The 16,111-nt window shown below is 61.0% G+C and overlaps 1 protein-coding gene across 2 annotated transcripts in view; it reads left to right on the top strand.

Moving 5' to 3' along the window:
* The window catches only part of FADS2 (fatty acid desaturase 2), a 33,952-nt gene extending 21,296 nt beyond the window's left edge, over nt 1–12,656 (top strand). The window contains exons 6-12 of one of the 2 annotated variants that reach the window (XM_053899638.1): nt 3,255–3,315; nt 3,703–3,779; nt 9,306–9,403; nt 9,658–9,754; nt 10,003–10,082; nt 10,470–10,595; nt 10,846–12,656. In XM_053899638.1, coding sequence (XP_053755613.1) covers nt 3,255–3,315; nt 3,703–3,779; nt 9,306–9,403; nt 9,658–9,754; nt 10,003–10,082; nt 10,470–10,595; nt 10,846–10,897 — 591 coding nt within the window. In that variant the 3' untranslated portion in view covers nt 10,898–12,656. The remainder of the gene's footprint in view (nt 1–3,254; nt 3,316–3,702; nt 3,780–9,305; nt 9,404–9,657; nt 9,755–10,002; nt 10,083–10,469; nt 10,596–10,845) is intronic. The other variant, XM_019414635.2, reaches the window with a different exon arrangement.
* The last annotated feature ends 3,455 nt before the right edge of the window (nt 12,657–16,111 follow it).

Below are 16,111 nucleotides of genomic sequence, written 5' to 3'. Positions count from 1 at the left end.
TGGTCTGCGGAGGGGCTGGGCACAGGACGGTCAGACCAGCCTGGGCAAAGCGGTAGGGACCTCCGGGAAGCCAGGCCACCAGAGCTGGCAGGGCTCCCCCTGCCCCTGCTTTTGTCCCCTAGGAGCCTCAGCTCGGGAATGAGTCAGAGGGAGCCCTGTGTGTGCCACCGTTTTGTCCTCTAGACCACAGGAGGCCACCTGGCCTGAGTGAAAGCACCCTCTGTCTTCTCTGCGTCTCACTTATGACAGCCCTGCCACCTGAGCTTTCTCCCTCCGTGTGACAAGGACTCTCCTGGAGGAGAGGAGGTGTGGGGGTCCTCCAGGCCCCGCACCCACTATGGGGGGGTTGCGGAGAGCAGACTCTGACTGAGTCGTGCGCCTAGCATCGGCCGAACACGGCATGCGACATATGGCTTAATCTTTGCTTAACCACGAGGCAGGAGCCCTCATCGTGCCCATTTCACGGATGGAAGAGCTAAGGCCAAGAGACCTGAAATAACTCGCTCGAGGTTGTAGCTAGAAAAGGCAGCAGCAGCATCCAAACCCAGGCTGTCCTGCCCCCAGGCCAGCGCTCCTGGGTCCTGCCAGAACCTGCCCAAGGTACCACCTGCTGGACATTAGGAAATGAGCTTGTGGGGCCACCCCAGCTCTCTGATGAGTTGAGATGCAGGGAGCAGGCACCTCCTCCCAGCTTCGTACGTTCTGACGCCCTCTGCCTGCCTCCCCTGAGCCTGGTGCCCTACACGGCTAGATGCTGGCAATGAGCTGAGCCCGCAAGTCGGGCACACATCGCCAGACCGGGCGTGCACTCTCTGGTTGTCAGAGGGCCAGCCTTACCCTGCCAGATGGCCCTGCCCCTGCTCCAGCTGAGGTCACCGAGATGGGAACGTGCAGTGATGTGCGGTGACGTTTTGTTGTGTCACCGCACGCCACACGTGTAGCTGTGACGACAGTTCATGGTTCCATTCGTGGTCCCAAAGTCCCATTATATCTGCTTCATGTGCTGGTCCCTCAACAGCCCTGGGATGTGCCCATCAGACCCCCCCTCGATGAGTGAGGAGCCCCAAGCTCATGACAGGGCAGGGGAGGGTGTGTGTGAAGCAATTTGCTCAAATACTGAATTGTTTCCGAATCCCGAGCCCCTGCCTCCCTAAGCCTGGGGACACAGGGTCTGACAGGGAGGCCCACCGCTGCCCAAGGGACAGCCGGGCAGGGGGCCAGGGACCCAGCAGCGCCTGTGGGACAGTCTGCAGCATGGGGGCGGGGCACCCACGGGAGCCAGTGGGAGCTGGGGGAGCAGCAGCCCATGTGATCTCTGTCACTCCCCAGAGGCCACCAGAAAGCGATGAAAACAGTGGCTTGCTACAGAAACGCAACGTCAGCTGAATTCCCTGGTGCCACCCCTAAGTCCTTCTATGGGGACCTTCTGGTCTACCCACCTGGCGGGCCTGCCTTAAGGGTCACTTCCCGAGTGGAGTCCAACTAGCCCGAGAGGGTCCTCCGGGCCTGGGGCCACCTCCTGGGATGACCTGTGGGGCCGAGATGTGATCGGAAGGGCCCCTGTCCAGGGCCGAGAAGCCTGCAGACTCAGGCTGGGCCTGTGGGCCCATTTCCTGGCTTCTAGGAGGAGGTTAGAACAGGATCCAGCGGCCCCTTCTGTAGGCTCTCCGGAACCCTGGACCACAGCATTCTTCCCCCACCCGTCAACTGGCCGCTGAGGAACCTTCGAAGGCTGCCTCTGAAGCTTCCTTGGCTGGGACCTCTCCGAGCCCAGCCGCAGCCCTGGCCTTAGTGACCGTCCTCGCTTAAATGGCCACACTTTCTGGGGATGAGCGAGACCCTTGCCAAGGCACAGGAGGCCAAACGGAACAAAGGGGTCACTTCTAGTGGTGCTTCAGCCAGATGTGTCATGACCAGGGCCCCTGGTGCCAAGACGCCAGTCCTGGGGACAGTCTGGGCTTCCTTCCCACCAGGGCCCCTTCTTTCAAGAGTCATGGGCCCTGCCTGTGAGCTTGACGGTCACTTTCCTCTCTCTCACCTGGAGATGGGGGCATTGGATGGCCAATATCCAGGGTCTCGCCATCTGTAATGTGCTCTCCTCTCCTGACTGCAGTAAATAGGAATGATCGCCTTCCTCTGAAGGTGGATGGATCCAGGGAAGGGTGGATGAGGGCCAGTGTCCCAGGGGCCAGCACCTGGCATTTATGCCCACGTTCTCATTGGCTCCTCTTAACGAACAGTGATTTGGGTGCCGAACAGGGCTCAGAGAGACTAAGTGATCTGTGCAGGTCTAAGCCCAGCCTCCCTGTGTGGCCCTTCAGCATCGGCACCAGGAGCAGGGGGCCACTCTCTGAGCATCACCTTACGGTCTCAGTCCCCAAGGAGCGAGGTGGGCCGGTCTCCAGAGGACTGGACCCTAGAATTAAAGGGCTCCAGGGACCCTGTGGGGCAGTGGCTCCCCTACCGGCTCGTGCTCAGCACGACCGAAGCAGCTATGTGCCCAGGCCCCAGCGTGGCCCTCCTCGTTCGGAGTGTCTGGGCGTCAGGGTGCCCTGGCTGGGACCAGATGGCTAGGCGTGGCCTCCCTGGCCTGCCGGCACCCTGAACAGAAAAGCATCCTCCTGGGGAAAGTGATTAGCTTTTGAAAATTGCGGGAGGCTCCAGGGAAGGAGCTGCTCCCACCCCGGTGACTGTTAACAATTCCCCTGGCCCTTACCTGGGTTCTCCCGGCTGCGGCGGGCTCTGGGGAGCTCCCTGGGATGCCCCGAGAGCTTTTCTCGCCCTCAAAGGGGTGGAGGCTGTCCAAGGAGCTCCCTCTGTGGGTCCCCATGTGAGTCATTCATTTGCTCACTCACTCCACAAACATTCGTTTAGGGCTTGCCGTGTGGACTCCGAGTCAGCTTTCTTGGGCCAGATCCCAGCTGGGCCCATTTTCCGTGTGGCCTTGGGCAATGATTTGACCCAGGTGCTCAGAAGCACCAGCCTCCTGGGCTGGCAGAGGCGTGGGTGAGCTCAGGCCTGCACGGGGTGAAGCTTGGGGTAGGCACCCTCAGCCCCGGCGAACCCGAGGAAACGGTGGCCACTGTTCGCCGGGGCAGCCAGGAGCCCCGAGGGGCAGAGGGGCTCAGCTTTGGGGGCCCAGGGTGCAGACTGACAGGAGAGGGGCGGTGGCCGCCGAGCGGTGGTGGTGGGGGGGGCACGGGCGGCCGGAGCCTGGGGGTGATGGGTGCTCATGCTCTCTCCGCTCCCCTCAGTACGGCAAGAAGAAGCTGAAATACCTACCTTACAATCACCAGCACGAGTACTTCTTCCTGAGTGAGTGCCGGGGCGCACCCCACAACCACACCCCACAAGGGCCATATATCCGCTCTCGCCCGACACCCCTTCGGACCCAGAAATCGCCCCCAAGCCTGTTAGAGCAGAAGGGGCCCCGGCAGTAAACGGCATCCCCAGCAGACGGCACCTGGCCTGTGATACGGATGGGGCACAGACCCAGGGTCCTGCACTCAGGGGGTGGGGGGGTGGGGTCCCAGATAGAGGGGAGGGCGGGGTGGGGGTGGGGGGCGTCTGCTCCACCTCTGCTCCTCGGGCACAGGTCGCCACCTCTGCCTGTGAGCTGAAGGGCTGGGCCCCCCATCCAGGGCTCAGCCCGACTCCCGCCCCGGACCGTCCAGGCTCTGAGCACCTCTGTTCTCCCCGCAGTCGGGCCACCACTGCTCATCCCTGTGTACTTCCAGTACCAGATCATCATGACCATGATCACACGCAGAGACTGGGTGGTGAGTCAAGGGGTACAGCTGGCCAAGGGTGTGGGGGGCACACAGGGGCAGGTGGGCCCAGGGGGCTGCCCTGTCCCCCCTCGGGAGGGGGGGCTGTCTTGTCACTCTCAGGAAAGGACCTCCTTTGAGGCTCCCAGGAACCGAGGAGACCACAGCGCCCCAGCCTCACACATTTCCCCCCTACACACACACACACACACATACACACACACACACACACACACAGTGGGGGCAGTGGGAGGCCACCGCCTTTGCAGAGCTCCCTTGGAAAGTTCCCAAAGGCGACGTGATGAGAGCCAGACTCGGGCCACCTGTCCACCGCTCCGGCCACTGCCTCCCGTGCGGCCCCGAGACCCCGTGAGCCAGGGCACACCATGCTCCGCGTGGTGAACGGAGAGCCGCCGGGCGCTGGCTCAGATGACAGGTGCATCCGGTTGCTACGGCCGTGCAAGAAAGGAGCACAGAGTGGCAGCTGTGTCCCACCACAGAGGGGTCGCTCTCGCAGTTCTGGGGGCTAGCAGCCAGAGGTGAGGTGTTGGGGATGTAGATCCTTCCGAGGGCTGTTAGGGAGGACCTGGTCCTGGCCAGTCTCCTTGGCCTGTGGACAGCCGGGTCCCCTGTGGGTGTCTCTCATCGTCTTCCCTGTATGCACCTGTATCTGTGTCCAGATTCCCCTTGGCGAAGAACGCCGGTCACAGTGAATGAGGGCCCACCCTGTGGACCCCAGCTTAGCTGATGACATTTGCAGCTACCCTAGCTCCAGACAAGCTCACAGGAGGCCCTGGGAGCAGGGTTTCAACGTACGCATTTTAGGGGGACACAATCCAGCCTGTCACATCGGGCTTGGCAGAATCTCCAGATTCTGCGTCCAGAGAGAGCTGTCCAGCGCGGCCCACGCCCCGGCCGTTGGCTTTACGTAGAGTGCAGGCGTGATTCTATGCACCAGGTTGATAGAATGACCCAGATGGAGCCATCCCCACTGGCAGAGCCTTGCCTGTGGCAGAGTGTGGCTCCCTGGGACTGGGACGGGGCCCCTGCCCTGAAGGCCAAGTGGAGCTGCACGTAGGTATTGCTGGTCTTTTTTTTTTTTTTTTTTTTTTTTTAACCCAGTTTCATAAATGAGAATATTGAGACTCTGAGAGTTTGGGACTTGCCCAGGATGACACCAAGCGGGGGGGGGGGGGGGGGTCTGGCACTAGAACCCAGGCCCTGTGCTCTCCCCTTACATCAGCCCCCAGTCTCTCTCAAATACTACCTCCTGTTTCTATAGCATTTGAACGGCTTCCGAGTACTTTGCCTTAACCTCTCTCGTTGAAATTGTGGGACAGGGGCCATGCCTGTTGATTCTGCTAAGGTCCAGGGCTGGGACCCAGGAGGCGTTGGGGTGGTCCGGGAGGCAGTAGATTCTGGAAGTCTCTGCCAGGCCTGTGTTGGCAGAACCCGTACCACCCGCTTCTGGGACATGATATTTTTCCGGAAGCGAGCGTTTCATCAGTACTTACCATGTTCCAGGAACAGTTCAGCACGGCCACCTACCTTATGTTTTACCCTGGTTTATGAGTTAAACGGCACAGGCTGGAGGATGGGAGTTTCTGGGTCAGTTAAACCATGGGAATTTGAACCCACACCTCCCGCCTGCGGAAACTGCTGTTTCCCCTGGGGACCCCGGGCTCTGGAAGGGATCACACAGCTGAAAAGGAACTTGAGCCCTGCCGTGTGGGGTTTCGCGGTGCTGCTGGAGGTATTTTTTTTTTAGTCTATTTATTTATTTTGAGAGAGGGGCAGGGGAGGGGCAGAGAGAGAGAGAGAGAGAGAAAGAGAGAGAGAATCCCAAGCAGGCTCCGTGCTGTCAGCACAGAGCCCGGTGCTGTCAGCACAGAGCCCGATGCGGGGCCTGAACTCACCAACAATGAGATCATGACCTGAGCTGAAATCAAGAGTCGGACACTTAACCAACTGAGCCACCCAGGCACCCCAGCTACTGGGGGTATTTTAACCAGCTTTCATGGCAGATGACTCCTGCCTGAATATTTCCTTTTTTTTTTTACCGTCCTTGTTCCCCAAGGGACAAAGTACTTGATAAGGACAGCAGGAAAGGAAATGAGGCTACGTACCTCAATGGGATCAGGTGGCAGAACCAGGGGAATATGATAGGACCCCTCAGCGCCCTGCCCTTGCCCCTGCTGGGGAGTCGGGTTCAAGCTGGGTGAGAGGGACCGGCCTCCAGCCTCGGGCTCCTTCTACAAAACAGGAGCTGACTGCGGTCAGGTCCGGTGCTGGGGATTCAGGGCAGTTAAGATCCAGGGCCACGCCTGGGGTCCATGACTGCACAGGGCATGGGACAGACATGTGTCCTGCAGGGGCTTGGGGCAGTGGCTTGGGGCAGTGGTCCGCCGCAGGAGCGGTTCTGCTGGGCCAGCTGGCAATATCTGGAGACATTTTTGGTGGTCACAACTCGGGGGAGACAGTGCGACTGGCATCTGGTGGGCATCTAGCCGGGGACGCTGCTAAACGTCCTGTCACGCACGGGACAGACAGGCCCCCGCGGTGGAGAGTTAGCCCCAAAGGCGGTCGGTCGTGTAGAGGATGAGAAATCCTGGCCTGGAGGGGAGGGCTTGAGACACTGTCAGTCAGAGCTTCAAGGAGAGAGGTGTTTACTCTCCGGCAATGTTGCCCGTCACCATATCCTGGAGGTTCTGGGTCCGACGCCACGAGCCACTCTCTCCTGAGATTCTCTCCGTCCACGTCCGCGTCCTACCTCTGCTGGTTCTCCTCCCTGTGCTTCCCTGCCCCTGACACCAGTGGTCCTGCGGTCATGTGTCTCTCCGCACAAAAAGAAAGAAGCACGCACCTCATTCATATACATGTACTTTCTTTTTTTTTTTTAATTTTTAAAAAGTGTTTATTCATTTTTGAGAGACAGTGTGATAGTCGGGGAGGGGCCGAGGGAGAGGGAGACGCAGACTCCGAAGCAGGCCCCAGGCTCCGAGCTGTCAGCACAGAGCCCCACGCGGGGCTCGGACCCACGAACCGCGAGATCATGACCTGAGCCGAAGTCGGACGCTTAACGGACTGAGCCGCCCAGGCAGCCCCAATATACACATACTTTCTACTGTACCACGAACACACACAAGAGATGAAAATGAACGTGATGGAAAAGTTGGAGCAGAACTCGGAATGCTCGCTTCTCCCACCGCCTTCAAGACCCCTCGCTGGATCCCAAGGTCGTGCCCTCCTGGCCTCCCAGCTGCTCCCCTCTGCCTTTCCTGCTCAGCCGATGGCACCAGTGCAGGGACCAGCCGGGATTCCTCACGACCAACCAGTCCTCAGATGCACCTGCCTCCACCTCCTAAATCGTTCTGGAATCTGTATCTCCTCCTTGGGACTGGGGGCCCTGCTTCGAGTCTCCATCATTTCCTGTCTCAGCTACCGAAATAACCTAATCCCTCCATCTCCAGTTGGCAGGGATCTATTTTAAGATTCAAATGGGACTGTGTTCTTCCGATGTGTAAACCTCTCAGGAGTTTTCTGTTGCCCGAGAGGTAGAAGTCAGTGTCCCAAGGCAGACGGGACCTGGTGTTGTCTCCCGCCCCCACGGCGAGCACTTGGGCTGTAGCACATGGGACGTAAGATCTGCATATAAACCCAGCCCCTGCCCCCCGCTCACCTCCCCACCCCCGCGCACCCCACCATCTCTCCTGTCTGGGCTTTTTTTCGTATCGTCGCCTTTCTGCAAATGTCTCCTACAGTTCTTTGCTTGGCTGCCCTCTGGTTCGTCCCAGCCCAGCTCAGGCACCTGCCTCCTAAGGAAGGCCTTTCCTAAATCCGAGGATCGTGTCAGGACCCCACCCAGTGCTCCCCATTGCTTCTGTCACCTTCCATCCAGACGCGGGGCTCGTGAAGGACCTCCTTTTGCTCCTAGCACCCAACTCAGCCTCTGATAGAGAGGAGGCATTCAAGGAGGAACCTGGCCAGACTGGGTGGCTCAGTCGGTTGAGCATTTGGCTTCAGCTCAGGTCATGAGCTGGCGGTTCTTGAGTTCGAGTCCCGCGTCGGGCTCTGGGCTGACAGCTCAGAGCCCGGAGCCTGCCTCAGATTCTGTGTCTCCCTCTCTCTCTGCCCCTGCCCTGCTTGCACTCTGTCTCTCTCAAAAATAAACATTACAACGACAACAACAATAGATATAGGATGAGTTGGCCAAGCAGACAAGGGGAGAAGGAGCCTCCAGGTGGGTGCAGCCTGGACGCAGACCCTGAGCTAGGTCGAGAGACTGGCTACATGAGGAGGCCAGGTCGGTGGGCAGGCATGTGAAGGGCCCATGCGCCCTACCCAGAGGCTAGGGCTTATCCTTTATCTAGTGGGGGACGGGGCGAGTGGTGGCTTTGGGGGTGGCAGTGTCATGATCCAAGTTGCGTTAGGAAGATCTCCGTGGTGACAGTGTGCAGGGACTGGATTGGAGTCGTTCAGAGCTTATACTTGTAGGCTTCACTTACTGTTGTAATAGGTGGTCAACCCATGTCCAACCTCGGTGGGAGGTTCTCTCCCTGTCCCGCAGATGAGGACACAGAGGCACAGCTGGATGAGTCACCCACAGCTATACGGAGCCAATGGTGGAGATGGGACTCACACAGGCAGCCCCACTTAGAGGCCGCGCTGAGTCTCTGGAGAGGAAAAGTGATGGGGGAGAGCAAACAGTGCAAAGGCCCTGGGGCCGGAATAAGCTGGGTCAGGGTGGCTGGAGAGAGAGTGGTCCCTGATCCTGCAGAGCTCTGCGGGAGAGACAGGTTCTGCTCAGGGCTGAGAAGGTGGCTCTGGTTGCCATGGTGCACGAGGAGAAGCAGGAGACCGATGGGAGGCATGCGGACTCGGGTCGGGTTGCAGCGAGGCAGTGGAGAGAGAGGGACCCGTTCCACAGAGGGCCTACCCGTGGGGCTGCCGTGGAGGGTAGAGCAGTGGGGACAGCCGAGGGAGGCACTTGCCCAGTGACAGAAGACAAGCAAGCTTGCGATGCTGTTGTCACCTTGGCGAGGGGCAGGCCGGGAGAGGGGACAGGAGGAGAATCAAGTGTGTGGAGAGGACCAGCAGAGTCAGAGCCTGCTGGGAGAGCCTTTCCGTGGAGGACGGACGGTGTCGCTGGTCTTTGTCCTGCAAGGAAGGAGATCCCGGGTCCCAATGGGAGGACACGGCTGAAGGGCAGCTGTGGGGGGCATTATATGCACCTTCAGAATCCCCGGGACCAGAAAGGGGCTGTTCCTTGGCTGGCGTCTCCTGCTCCCCGCCCTGTTTCTTTCCCTGAAGCAAAGCACCCAGCCCCCTCCTGCTGCACACACATTCAGCATTTCCCGGAAACAAAGACGGCCACCAGCCCTGTGCGGGCAAGCATCGCATCCTCCGCGGGCCTGGTGCCCCACGTCCTGAGGCCACCTTTGCCTAGTGCGGCGCGCGAGGGGCTGTGGGCACACGTGTGGTCAGGATGCAGCGCCCGGGAGGATGGCTGTCCCACATCTAATCTTGTTCTCTGTGCAGGACTTGGCCTGGGCCGTCAGCTATTATGCTCGATTCTTGCTCACCTACAGCCCTTTCTATGGCATCCTGGGGGCCGTCCTTTTCCTCAACTTCATCAGGTACCTGAGCTTGGCCTTGACAGGGCTTTGACACGGGGGGGGGGGGGGGGTTCCGTGCGGAAGGGCTCAGAGCTCCCCACTTCCTGCCCTGGGCCCCACGACGTGGCGCCTCGGCAAGGGCCGTGGCTCGCCCCCCGCCCCCGCCCCTGCCCCGGGCCGTCTGTGGCTAGGGGAGAGGCTCTGTTCCTGCCACGGCTGGGCCCCACGGGCAGCAAGACTCCGTGGCTCCTGCGCTGAGCCGGACTGTCTTCCAGGTTCCTGGAGAGCCACTGGTTTGTGTGGGTCACGCAGATGAACCACCTCGTCATGGAGATCGACTGCGAGCCTTACCGTGACTGGTTCAGCAGCCAGGTGAGGGCAGCAGAGCTGGTCACCCGGGCCCCACAGCGTGTGCGGGTCCATTTCCCGGCCTCCAGAACTTGGCTGCCCCGTGCGCCCGGTGGGGCCTCCCTGGGGCTGCCTGTGGCCTCCCACTGGGAGGGCTGAGGTCTCTAGGCAGGGCCGTGCGAGAGGGAGGGGTGGGCCTCGGGGGGGGGGGAAGGAGGTGAAGCCCTCATTCTCCCTTCCGCTCCTGGCCTCCCGCCCCCTCCCCTCTGCAGCTGGCTGCCACCTGCAACGTGGAACAGTCCTTGTTCAATGACTGGTTCAGCGGGCACCTCAACTTCCAGATCGAGCACCAGTGAGCGCGGGCGGGCAGGCGGGCCGGCGGGGAAGGTGGGTGGCACAGGGAGGAGGCCACCAGCCCCATTCGGGCTCGGGCAGCACCTCGGGGCGACCTCTCTCCCTCACCCTGGCCAGGCTCCCTCCAGAGCACCGAGCTCTGCAGCCGAGGTCAGGGAGGGGGGCTCACTGTGCACCGGGGACGGCCACCCCTCACGTGTGGCCCAAGCTTTGTGATTCGAGAGCTTGTAGCAACGGCCTCCCTCGATCCTGTAAGCCTACAGGGCAGGGGGATCGATCCCTTTGCTGACAGGGGAGCTGAGGCCCAGCTGGGCCCCACCGCCCGAGTGCCGGCTCCTCTGGGGGCACAGCGGGAGAGCCCTCACCGTGGCCCTGCTCCCCCCAGCCTCTTCCCCACCATGCCCCGGCACAACTTCCACAAGGTGGCCCCGCTGGTGAAGTCTCTGTGCGCCAAGCACGGCATTAAGTACCAGGAGAAGCCACTGCTGAGGGCCCTGCAGGACATCATCAGGTAAGGGGGGAGGCCACGGGTGCTGGGGCCCAGGGCCGAGACCAGCTGTTGACAGCTGGGGACTGACAACAGCAAGGGGGCCGCGCCCTGCCAGAGCGGGCGTCCCCACCAGGCCACCTCCCTTACTAGGGATGGCCTGGCTTCTCTCTGGGCTGGCTGAGGACCTTCCCTTTGTCCTTCCTAGGTGGGGGTGGGGGTGGGGGGAGGATCCCGCCCCTCCTGGGCCCTGACTGTCCCTTCCTCCTCCCAGGTCCCTGAAGAAGTCCGGGCAGCTGTGGCTGGACGCGTACCTCCACAAATGAAGCCTTTGGGGCGCCCGCGGGGAAGGGGGAGCAGGGGGGAGTGCTGGCCACAGGGTGGGGGGGTGGGCTTTTGTTCCGAGGGGTGTCCGCGAGGCCGGGGTACACGCTGGCCCACAGACCCCATTTTTGGTCTTTCTCTCGTTTTCCCTCTCCTCTTTCCCTTCCCTTCTCGCCCTCATGGGGCTGCCCTCTTGTCAGGCGGCCCCTCCCCCTCTCCGCCCCGCCCCCAACCCCAGGAGCAGAGAGAGGTGCTCCGTCCCAGCCCCCACCTCCTGCCCCTAAACTTCTGTCGGGCCAGAGGTCCACAGATGCGGCCCGCGACACACCCGCCTCCCCAGCCTTGCTGCCTGGCCTCTGGGCCTCACGCCTCCTTTTCTGCCTCAGATGCTCTTGGGGTCCGTGGGCCGAGGTCCTCGCCGGGCACGATGCTCTCCCCGGCCCTGCAGGCCCCGCTGCCTGTGTCAGCCGGTGTCAGGGAGCCTGTGTCCTCCTCGTTCCCGTCTCCCGCCCAGCCCACGCTGGGACCACCGGTGCTCGGGGCCTCCCTGCCGGTGCCACCTCTCTCCGGATGTCCAGGGTCCTGGCCCGCCTCCCGACTGCCTTTGCCTGAGCAGCGCAGCCAGCTCAGACCCCCCCCCGGGGTCCCGGGAAGTGTCCTCGCCCCTCCGGTGCCCTCTGACCCAGGGCTTGTGCTGTTCCACCCGACGTCTTCCCGGCCGCAGGGCCTATGACCTCGGGTCCGAGGGGGCGGTCCTGAAGGTGGGCTCAGCGGAGGTCCCCCGTGGCCAGGTCAGGCAGGTCCTGTCAGGTCCCAGGAGCATCAGCCTTGCGCCCCGCCCACCCTCTTCGGGCTGGGAGACCTAACATTCTGGAGCTATGGACCCCTTCTCCAAAGTGCTCCCTCACCTGCCAGGCAGCTCCAGCCAGTCTCTCCGCCTGGCCAAGTGGCCTCGGGCCTTTCCAGCTGCAGGAGGGCGCCCGAGGGAGGCCTCACGCAGCCCCTCCCCTGAGTTGGGGCTGCCAGTGTGGACATGCTCACACTGTCTCCCGCTGTCCCATCTTCTGGTGTTTTTAACCTTTTGCTATACGGTACATTCTGACAGGCGGGTGGCAGCAGGGCTGGGCCTTGTGACAACTTTTACCACCTGCCCCTCACCGCCTCCCCAGGCCCCGCAGTCGGCTGAGCCGGGCTCACTCAGCCCACGGTGGCCCTGACTGCGGGGGGCTGCTGGGGCCGCTGCTGTCGTCGAGGGGGCAGTGGGGGCACAGAGAGAGGCAGTCCCGGAGGAGGTGACCCTGAGCAGCTGGGCAGGGACGGGGTGGGGGGTGCGGGGGGACTGGGAGGGAGGTCTAATGAGGGCCGAGTAAACACTGCAACTAGGCATTTGGGGCTGGAGGCCAGGTGGCCGAGGGGATGGGAAGTGAGAGGGAGGAGGCCTCCGGCCTGGGGCATTCGGAAATCTAACCCACTAACCAATATTTAGCGTCAGGGGAGGGGAGCGGAAGCAAGCTCAAAGTGGGGCCTTCGGGGGAAGGCTGTAGTCCCCCTGGCTGGGGGGGACCAGCCTCTAGTGTGACAAACCTCCGGCTTGCCATGGCAGCGTGGGCCCGAGGCCCCCCCCCACTGAGACCGTGAGGCCCAAGGAGCTGTCCCTCCCCCAGAGACAGAATGGACCCATAGGGAACTGATCTTAATTTTTACCACGTTGTTTCCCTGCTCCCCCTACATTTTTTGGAAATAAAAGTAATTTTATTCTCACTTTCTTGATCAGCGGATGACTTTATGAGTGTTAATGCTGGGCAGGGTGTCGGGATTGGAGGAAGGGGCTTTGCAATCAGGGTCCGGGGCACCAGGGAGGAGGCTCGTGCTGACACAGGCGGCCTTTTCCCTGTCCCCTCCCCAGCTGCAGTCACCCCACCTCCGCCCCCTGCTGCCTCTGTTCTGGAGAGAACTTCTCTCCCCCTTAAGTGCATTCACACAAACCCAACTCCAGACGCGGCCACCGGAGCCACAGGAGGCTTTCTGGAAGGTCTCTGGAGGGCAGCAAGGAGGAGCTGCCCGAGGCCACCTTCCTGCCATCCCCATCTCTGTCCCCAGTTTATCCTCAGACCAGCTGTCTGCCCACAACCTCACCGGTCAACTGGCTTCTGCCAGACTCCCTTCTCCCCATTTCCTGGTCGGTGCACAGAGCCCCGGGGGCAAAGAAACTCTCAGAAGGGGCTTTGGAAAGTCCTGGAGACCTACGCTTCCGTCTTGTGGCCCGTGCCGTGGCTCATTGGGTCCCCACAACCTGGGGAGACAGCCATGCCATCTCAGTCCAGGGTCACCAGCTCAGAGGCAATGGCAGAGACTGAGTCCCACGCCTGGGAAAAGTCCAAAGGGATGTGCCAGGGATCCTTGCTCGGTTTGCCTCCCATGCTGCTCTGCTCCCCCGCTTCTGGGTGGGCTCACTTGGCAGGTCAAGCCAGGTGTGCCAGGAAAGGGCCAGGAAGTTCAGCACAGCCAGCACCTCAGGGGGCTCCCCATTTAGCCTTGCATCTCCTAGCAGGGCTGGGGAGGGCTCCAGAGTAGACCCTCGTCCCCCTCTTGCTTTCCCCATGACTTCAGTATAGCCAGCAGTGACAGCCAGGTGTCCCGAGTGGGGGGTGTGTATGTCCCCAGTGGGTGCGGGGACACTGCAGTAGGACCCAGGATTGCAGAAGGAGGCCTGAGCCAGGAGGCAGAGACCCACCGAGTGGCCTTGGGGGAGTCCTTTGCCCCTATTCTCTGGGCCACATTTGTCTATTGAAGGCACCGGGCTACAGTGATCTGACCTGCGAGCCCCTGCCCTGGCCCTTCTGGGAGACCCTTTAGAGGCTCTTGAGGCTGAAAGACCTTCAGGAACACACTTCCCATCCCTCTCACCTGGGCCTGTGTTCCACCTCCTGCCTAGGCTGGGTGTGGTCCCCTGTGTCCCGGGTGGCCCTACCACCCCACCGGCTGGAAGCCCAGGGCTCATCACCTGTGACAGCCCGGCTCCTGGGGAAGGGGAGAGTGGTGGTGGGGTGGGAGTGGGGGGCGGCTGGGGCTATGAGGGCACCCGCTAAACCTCGGCTCAGGTCAGTGGGCATGTGGATCTTCTCTGTGACTCCTTCCCACCACACCGTCCTTGACCTGAAGTATTACCCTTGGGGCAAGAAGCTGGGGACGCCCATACCTGCTCTCTGCCCAATTGCTTCTCCTGTCCCCGGACCTGGCAGAGAGAATCATGGGGGTCGGATCCCCACCCCCTGCCAAAGTCATGACACCCTCACATTCAAGGCTCTGAGTGATGATAAGACTGGAAGCTTCCATTCACAGGTGAGGCTGGAACGGGAAGGGAAGGGCCTGGCCTGAGGCCACTTGGTGGCAACAGCTGGGTCCCAGCTCCTCACCCAGCACTCTGCCTGGGCATCTTCTTCGCTTCCTTGAGGGAAAGGCTGTCTCCCAGAACAAGGCACCTCCCCACAACCCCCCCCCCCCCCCCGCCGACGCACACAACATGTCAAATGCCAGTCCACTCCCGAGAGGCCAGGCAGCTGTCTAGGGGGGACAGAGACAGCAGGCCGAGTCCTTGCGGAGAGGAGAGCACACTCCCAGCAAGGTGGCCACCCTGGTGAATAGTATCAGTTTGCTGGGTGGCCCGGGCACGTGCAGGGTGCCAGGCCCCGGAGAAGGGGTCAGCAGAGCAGCCCGGCCTGTGCATGCTCCCAGAGCCCCAGAGGTGGTCAGTGCCCTGGCAAGTTCCTTAGGCCTCTGGTGGGACCCTCAGAAACCCTCTTGGCCCACTGGGAGGAGAGAGGAGGCCTTTGGTGACAAGGGGCAGGGCAGAGGCGGCAGCCCTGGGCCCGGATGGCCCTTGGGAGCCATCGGCCACTGCTCATGAGACACCGTGCTTTGGACCAATCAGGACTCCTCAGCTGTCCCAGCCGCACCATCCCCAGAGAGCTGTGCCCCTCTGGACAGGACATAACTTCTCAAAGAATCCTTGCTCTGACAGCTGACACGTGGAAATGATAGGCTGTGGACCCCAGGAGTGCGCACAACTACTTGCGAAGAAACTGAAGCCCCTGGGGCACCTGGGTGGCTCAGTCAAGCATCCCAGTCAAGCGTCAAGTTCAGGTCACGATCTTGCAGTTCGTGAGTTCAAGCCCCACATCAGGCTCTGTGCTGACAGCTCAGAGCCTGGAGCCTGCTTCAAATTCTCTCTCTCTCTCTCTCTCTCTGCCCCTCCCCTGCCTCTCTCGAAAATAAACAAACATTAAAAAAAAAATTTTTTTTTTTTTTTTTTTTTTTAAATAAGAAACTGAGGCCCGGAGAGGTCTGGAGATCCAGAGCTCTCTTGGCCGCATTTGACATTTCTAACCAGACTGGCCCAAGCATACACACAAGGGGCCACCTAGCATGCTAGCATTTGAAGGCCACGTCTCTATGGTCCTCTGCCATTATAAATGTGTTTCTTTGTATTTTGAAGGCATTTAGTTCTTTCTTCCAAATTCAAGGGCCAGTACCCAGGAGAATTAGTGACAGGTCCCGAGAGCTTGGAAAGGACCAAGCAGAAGAGGCGGCCGGGTGCTCTAGGACGTGTCCAGGGAAGGGGAGTGTGGGAAAGACCAGTGAAAGACAGCAACCTGTCCTGTCCCAAAGGAGTCCCGTTCATAACTGGGACCAGCCATTCCCAACATCACAGGCAGGGCTGGTACTTGTGAATCTCCTTTTCTGCCATCTGCCCGGGCTGTGCAGATGTAGGCAGATGGTAAAGCAGGGATACGGGGTTTCTTGGAGGCTCCGCCAAGGCCCTTCCTTCCTTCCTTCCTTTTACAAACCTAGCCCACGCTCCCTAGGTTTTTGTTCCATGACTGCATAAGACATCTGATAAGGGGGAGCTCAGCCCAGGAGAGGCGTGATGACCTATCCCCAGAGGTTCTAGCATGGGGGACAGAGTGGAACAAGGATAAGGATGACCCGCCAGTGAAGGATTTCAGGCAATAAGGAGAGATCGGTGGCTATTTGAGGCCAGGCGTCTTCCCTAAGCGTCCTCGGAGGAGGAGGTCCCTAGGCAACCACCCATTTGCAGGCGGAGAGAGCACTCCCCGCGGCCACCACCAGGGGCAGCATGGAGCGTGGCCTGCCCCACAATGGTGCAGATACTCTGGATGCCCCTAGGTGGCGTTGCAGGCTCAGCCTTCCCCACG

The sequence above is a fragment of the Panthera pardus genome, unplaced genomic scaffold (assembly GCF_024362965.1).
Source record: "Panthera pardus isolate Hobbes unplaced genomic scaffold, ASM2436296v1 HiC_scaffold_12, whole genome shotgun sequence".
Taxonomy (NCBI): Eukaryota; Metazoa; Chordata; class Mammalia; order Carnivora; family Felidae; genus Panthera; species Panthera pardus.
Note: the sequence above shows the minus strand (reverse complement) of the source record. Positions and strands in the feature narration are given on the sequence as shown.